General features: G+C 35.0%; 1 protein-coding gene across 2 annotated transcripts; it reads right to left on the bottom strand.

Moving 5' to 3' along the window:
* Nucleotides 1-1720: 1720 nt before the first annotated feature.
* On the bottom strand, nt 1721-5588 carry LOC111401009 (transcription factor SPATULA-like). Of its 2 annotated transcripts, XM_023028535.1 has the most exons (8): nt 5011-5584; nt 4700-4804; nt 4495-4560; nt 4310-4375; nt 2365-2670; nt 2210-2279; nt 1909-2068; nt 1721-1828 (listed from the first exon to the last, which is right to left on the bottom strand). In XM_023028535.1, exons 1-8 carry the CDS (start codon nt 5446-5448, stop codon nt 1786-1788), a joined length of 1254 nt encoding a protein of 417 aa, XP_022884303.1. In that variant the 5' UTR covers nt 5449-5584; the 3' UTR covers nt 1721-1785. The 2 variants fall into 2 exon arrangements, with proteins under 2 accessions (XP_022884303.1, XP_022884305.1); XM_023028537.1 differs by having other exon boundaries at nt 1721-2068; nt 2210-2268; nt 5011-5588.
* Nucleotides 5589-6614: the final 1026 nt, after the last annotated feature.

Genomic DNA, 6614 nt, shown 5'->3' with positions numbered 1-6614 from the left:
CAAACAACCAAAGTAAACGAATTTCTCGGAGATGACATTTTCCATGGAATTCATCTCAATCAAATGGAGAGGAAAACTAGCATAAAGTTTGAATGAATTAGTGCATTTTAATAATGGAGTTTCCAAATTTTGTCTTGTGGTACCAAAAATGATAGCCAATATAACTGATTCATTGTCTGAACGTTTTTATCGCTGAAAGACCAAAAGACAGGAGATGCCAAAATTATGAGTGGACAGTTTGTCACCATGCATTAGAATACACAGAAATTAGGATAGTAGGAAGTTTGTTCTTTGACGTGACACTACAATCAGCATATACTCGACTGGCAGCAGCATTGGTTCTATGAAGGTCCGTGCTAGTTCACAATTCAAGCAGCATATGGTTGTGAACCTGTATAATATGCACATGTTCTTCCTTTCCTGAGTGATGCTAAAAGCGAGAACAGAGATTCATATCAGAATGTTTATTTCGTGGTTCTTATTCCAATGTGTATTATTCAAAGTGTGTATCTGTATTTCTAATAAACTACTGGTTTTCGACTCAGAGACTGCAGCTTTCCTTGTATGCATAAATACAATTATATGAGACCCAGCTTTTTAGCTCAAACTACAAGGAATAACCTATATAAAAGTCCGGTCAAAGAGTAATGTTATTTGCAGTCGCTCACTGTCGTAGTCGTCATATGTGGTAGATATGTGATGGTTAGTGATTTAATGCATTAATGTGGTAGTTTTTTCTTGCTTTATGAATTAAATCACTAGCCGCCACATGTATGCCGCGTAAGGCGACTGCGATGGTGAAGGACTGAAAATAACATAATTCCTAGGTCGAATCATTGAGGATAACAAAATTGAATCATACTTCATATTGGACATGGGCTGGTACTTCACTATTAATTGAACTCCAGCTAATGTTAATAGGCTGGACGTTCATTTGGGCCTCAAAGTTAATCCGGTCTTTTTTGAATGACCCAAGTTAAAAACGTGTTGTTGGTTAACACGATTATGACCTTTTGTTTTCTGATTAATCTTAGACCATTCAATTGACTTATTCCCAGCCGTTGGATCAATGTGATTTGTGATGAAATATAAATAGCAGCCTCTTTCTCTCACTTCCTGACGATTTGAGTGTTACTGTCTCTAGAAGCATCTAGGGTTCTTCCTGTTTCTTGAGGGTTTTCTTCGATCTGTTTACTGTGTGTTATTTTCTCTTAAATCTCTGTGTGAAGATTAAGAAGATTGTATTTGTAAGCAATCCCAGAAAAAGCAGATTGTGAGTTCACTGTGTTGTATTTTGAAAAGAGAGGCGAGAGAAAATATTGAAGGAACTTGAGTTTCCTTCATACATTTGTACTATTCTTGAGAAATTTCTTAGTGGATCGAGCAATATCTACTTGTAGATGCTCAATGGGTGAATAAGCTTTAAGCTAAACACCCGGGCCTTCGTGACGAAAAATCTCTTGTGTTCGTCTTCATTTTCAGTTTTTTGTACTCTAAATCGTTTGATATTCAATTCTCAAACCAACACTTCATGTACAAACTTTTTTTATCAACTCCTTTACTGCTTACAATGGGAATGGGGACCACAAGCCGATATTTTTTAAATTTACATGGAGTCCGCTAATTTTGTGAGTGAGTACACCATTTTCTCAACAAAATTTTGTACAAATATCTTTATCCAACAAAATTAACTATCCAGAGAATCAAAATGTACAACTGCTTGAAAAAGCATCATTAATTTGATAAGTTAGCTCCACCGAAATCCAAAATTCATATTCCGTTGCTTTAAATTTTGATATCATCATTAGACGCTCTCGCTCCAATTTGTCTTCCCATAACAGCGGTAAAACTCAAATAACTAGTAAAGTGAGAAGGCAACAGGAACACTTGATACGAAAGAGAAATTACCCATTAAACTGCGGTGAAAGATTTGGATTGCGGTCCAAATTTTGTTGCATGCCTTCACGCTGTTCTCCTCCGATGAAGCATGCTTCCAGAGTATTTTCGTTAAAGTCAGATGGTCGAGTGTCAAAAGGAACTGAATATGCTTTCACTCCTTCACTGTAGTCTTTTATGTGTAAAGATAAATAGTTAGGACAAGTACGAGCAGTTCTTGTTTACTTTTACATTCTCGTCTCAGGCCAGCACAGAAGCCAGACTTGATAAAAACATTTTGTGGAATTGAAATTATGTTAGATAAAAGATTTACCTCTGAAACCAGTCCCAGAAGAGTTCCCATTAACTTGATGAAGAGGCAAATCCTCGTCCCTGCACATTCCCTTCAAATAGCTTAAAGATTATAATTTTTTTTGCAATTATAAAACTCAGTATCCTATTAAGACAAAAGACATGACAGTAAATTACTTTCGAAGATCTGGAGAACTGGAAGGGTCCGAGTTGAGTCGGGATTGATGCCAATCCAAATGAAGTTTTTGAACCCATCATGGTTGAGAAATCCGCAGCTGATGCGTGCATAGGACTATTATCCAGTAGATTGAATAGGGCATTTGATGAGTTATCTTGATTCAAAGGATGTTCACTTTCCATGTTCACGTTTAGGGGTCCATTCCCCGGGTGAATACCCATTCTCATCTGAGAAATTTGGTCACGCCGTGGCATCCAGGGGAGGGACACGGGATAAAGGCTTACTCCGTTTCTCATTGTTAGCATCTGTAAAATTTAGTCTATGTAAGATGCATGATTTTAACAACAATGATATGCAAAATCCATAGCCTTCAGACTGAAAGGTACCATGAGAGGCTTGGACAATTTATCTATTAATTTGAACCTAAAAATAATACAAAAACGAAAGAACAAATGTGGGTTACCAAGAAGGCCTACATAGACCAGGCAACCAAGAGAATATAATGATCCTGAAGTTATAAAACATCTCGATTAAAATATTCAAGAAGATGAAGTTATTGGCAACCCAGTGCAGCACACAGTACTAGAATAATGCAAGCATCAGTGCATCAGAGAAAGTATCGATAAATATAAAATATGCCAGAGAATGGGACCATGAAAGTAACAGAAACGAAGAGGAAAACAAGAGAAATTAGGGCATTCTACAGGAATTAATTTCCATAATGTATGTGATATATAAGCCCAGTTAACTAAAATGAAGAGAGAACAACTTCTCTAGGAAATACATATTCAAGCAGACTTCCAAATAATCAATCCATTTCCTATCAATTTCATGGGTTACTCATCAATAGCTCGAAGGAAAATTTAACTACAAACCATGAAAGTAAAATATGCAAGAGTCATTTTGATTAAGTGATAAAATGAGGAAATTGAATTTCATTTTAACTCCTAGTTTGTGGACATAATGGTCAGGTCTGAACTTGGAAAAATTTCTTAGAATCTTGAGAATAATCGACTCTAGAATGTCAAGGCTATGCAACTTCTAATCTGAAAAGTGTTAAGAAGAGAATTGTGGACTACGACAGTAATTTCCACTTATCATTTTCTCCTCTACATGTAGAAACTGATAGACATTTGGAAGATGACCTTGCAATCATCCAAAATAGTAAAAACTGAGAAAAAGGCAATTTGAGCGTGTTTATCAATAATAACTTGATACGATTGGAAAATATAAAATTGTCGAAACTTATGGTTCACATATTCAGTATAAAAATACGATGGGCAAAGTTCTTGATTCAGTCCTTATTTTTCCAGGCAATAATTCTGAATTATCAGAAACCGTCTTCTGACAGCTGGTTTTAGCTAGCTGCATCATTTATGAAGCAAGAAACTTAAAAGAAAAAGGCGAGAAGCTTAATAATTGCCTAATCAAGTGGTCCTTTCTTGGAAAGATCACCATAATGAAGCTTTCCAAAAGTGCTGAATGAGTAATGTGAACCATTAAGATCAGAGCATGGAAGCAACATTTTTCTGGGAAGATTGTTGGAACTAAGTGATTATCTATTCTATTATAGCCATTAAGGAGGCATGTGCCGCACCTACATAGTATTAGACTATACTAACTCGACTCAGCTGCATAATAGATAAAATTTTGAGTTCTTTTTCTTCCACAATATTGTATCAAAAATGCCATAAGTAGATCAGCAACAAGACAATTAATCACTCAAAACACAATTGATCAAACCATGAATAGCCTGCCAATAAAATTATCAAACCAACAAGTGCACTGCAAAAGCATATGCAGATGGAAAATTTAGCAATAATCCTTGTAACGTATTGAATTTCCAAGCTTTGACCGTTACAATTTATTACAAGGCAAGACTTCTACAAGGCAAGACTTCTATCGTTTTCTATTATTTTCTACAAAACAGAATAAAGTGCAAACCTGTACTTGAAGTTGGAGCTGCTTGAGGTACTCAATTGCTTCATCAAGCATTGAAGCCTTGTCCGTCTAACACGATTGCAAGAGACGAACATTTGAAAATAACAAAGTAAACCTCATTAAATTTAATGAAATCAACATTAAAACTATACACTAAAAAGGAAAATAAAACAATTTATGGTTTCTACCTTGTTTGAATTTGGAATTAGATTTTGCAGCGACTTCATTTTTTCATTAATCCTGCTTCTTCTCCTCTACCAAATGCATCCCATAATATCAAAACACAGAATTCATTTCAGGAATATCTACGTACAAACTCCAAAATGAAATTTTAAAAAATAATAATAATAATAAAATAAATTAAGCTAAAAAATTTTGTCCATTAAAAAGAACCTTTTCAGACATATTATGCACTTCAGCTGCTCGAGTTCTCTTGAATGAGTTCCGGCGTGGTGTTGGCTTTGGCATTGCCTCTTCTACCAAGGCTTCAATTGCCTCCTACATATGATAACTATGAAATTAAACTCCTCAAAGGGGAAAAAAAATGTGTACAAAATCATGAATGGATGCAGAAATTTATGCTCACAAATGTAATTGTAACATTGTACCAACTACCACAACCCACAAGACCTCGGTAAGCCATTATACAAAACAAGATGAATAAGCTCCAACATAAATTTTTTAAACTATAACTAATTAAGTACCTTGCTTTCACAATCATGCTCATATTTATCAGGGTCATTATCCACTGTCCCAACAGAAGAAGACGACACATTCGCCACTGCCCTCGTCGGAAAATACCCACCGGAGGACGATTTCAACGCTGAAGATGATTCCAGCAAAGAGATCCGACCCGAACCTGGGACAGTTGGCGGAACATAATCATGGGTTGTAGCAAAAGACTGCTGCTGCATGAGAGTTGGAGAAGAAAAGGAAGAAGGAGGGAGAAATTTCTGGAGAAAGAAGGAAATGTCATCGGTCTCTACAGGTGAAGAAGATGAGGAACCATTGTTCGTAGTTGCGTATATATTTGCCATTGATACGAATTGAAAACATATAATTAGCTTAAACAAGAGATGAAAAAAAGCAGAGTTCAAAAGAGGACGTTTTTTTTTTCTGGTTTCATCTCTTCGACTCTGCATAAGTAATATAGATTCAACCCCGTCTCAACAGGCGGAGATCACTCTTTGAAGTGGTGCTGAAACGGTTTGATATCCCATCATCTAAATTACAAACAATCCTTCATTTTGTATTTTGAAGGTATAATTTACGATTTACCTCCCTCACAATGCTCCAAGACAGGGGTCATGGGGGACCCTTAAAGTTGAGATTCAAACTTTAGAGTGACTAAATTAGAGTTGGTTCGAGTATAAGATCAATAATTATTTTAATCCGTCGATTATCACAAATGGTAGTTCAGTCACAAATGTACTATTTTTGTTTTAATTATTGTTTAAAAGATCCTATTACAGAGCCCCTAAGTTATTTCAACATCCTCTAATTAAATTATTTGGAGTATATCGAATTTACGTCAATTATGCAGAAAGAGGCTTGTATGGTTGCCTCTATAGGAAAAGAGTACGATAAGAGTAATATGTTTGATTCACTAGTTCTAATGAAATGTCACTTTTGGAATATTAAATACCAATCAACTAATCAAAATAGCTATGGATATGGAAGGGGACCGAAATGAAATAGACTAGCTTGCTTTTTTAATTATTTTGTGTAGAGTGGGGAGAATCATAGTTCAAGGATGGATGGCCAGTTGCATTCAAAGTTGCAATCCTTTCGATTTCAATTATGTGACACAAGCATTGTTGCACGATTGAAATACTTCAATGACTTTTGAAAAATTACTTCAAATATAGCGTGCATTATCTAAATATATAATAATTTATTAATAGACCATAACTTAAAGCCGATAACGTTAAATAAAAGAAACTTGGAAGTCGATTATAAATCAACACACTTCTATGGATAAAATCATTTTTTTTTCTTATGTATCATACACGTTCACATTGAAAATGGCTGAAGTGGAACAGTCATAAATAATTGAAGTCTAGAAATATTTACACATTATACCATGAACAGGATAGGCAAAATTCATTATACGAGGTTCATATTATTGCTTGTTTGGAATTATGATTTAAACATCGACGAATAGACATAAAAACTTGTCTACTTTCCACACACAAAGAATGAATGAGATTTACTATCAAATAATTTATTTCTATTGCCATATTCTATTATTAGCCTCGACTAAAATGAAAAAAAAAAAAAATGAGCTATCCCAAACAATCAACTCTTA

The sequence above is a fragment of the Olea europaea genome, chromosome 10 (genome assembly GCF_002742605.1).
Source record: "Olea europaea var. sylvestris chromosome 10, O_europaea_v1, whole genome shotgun sequence".
NCBI classification, from domain to species: Eukaryota; Viridiplantae; Streptophyta; class Magnoliopsida; order Lamiales; family Oleaceae; genus Olea; species Olea europaea.
This window is presented reverse-complemented; position numbering and strand designations above follow the sequence as displayed.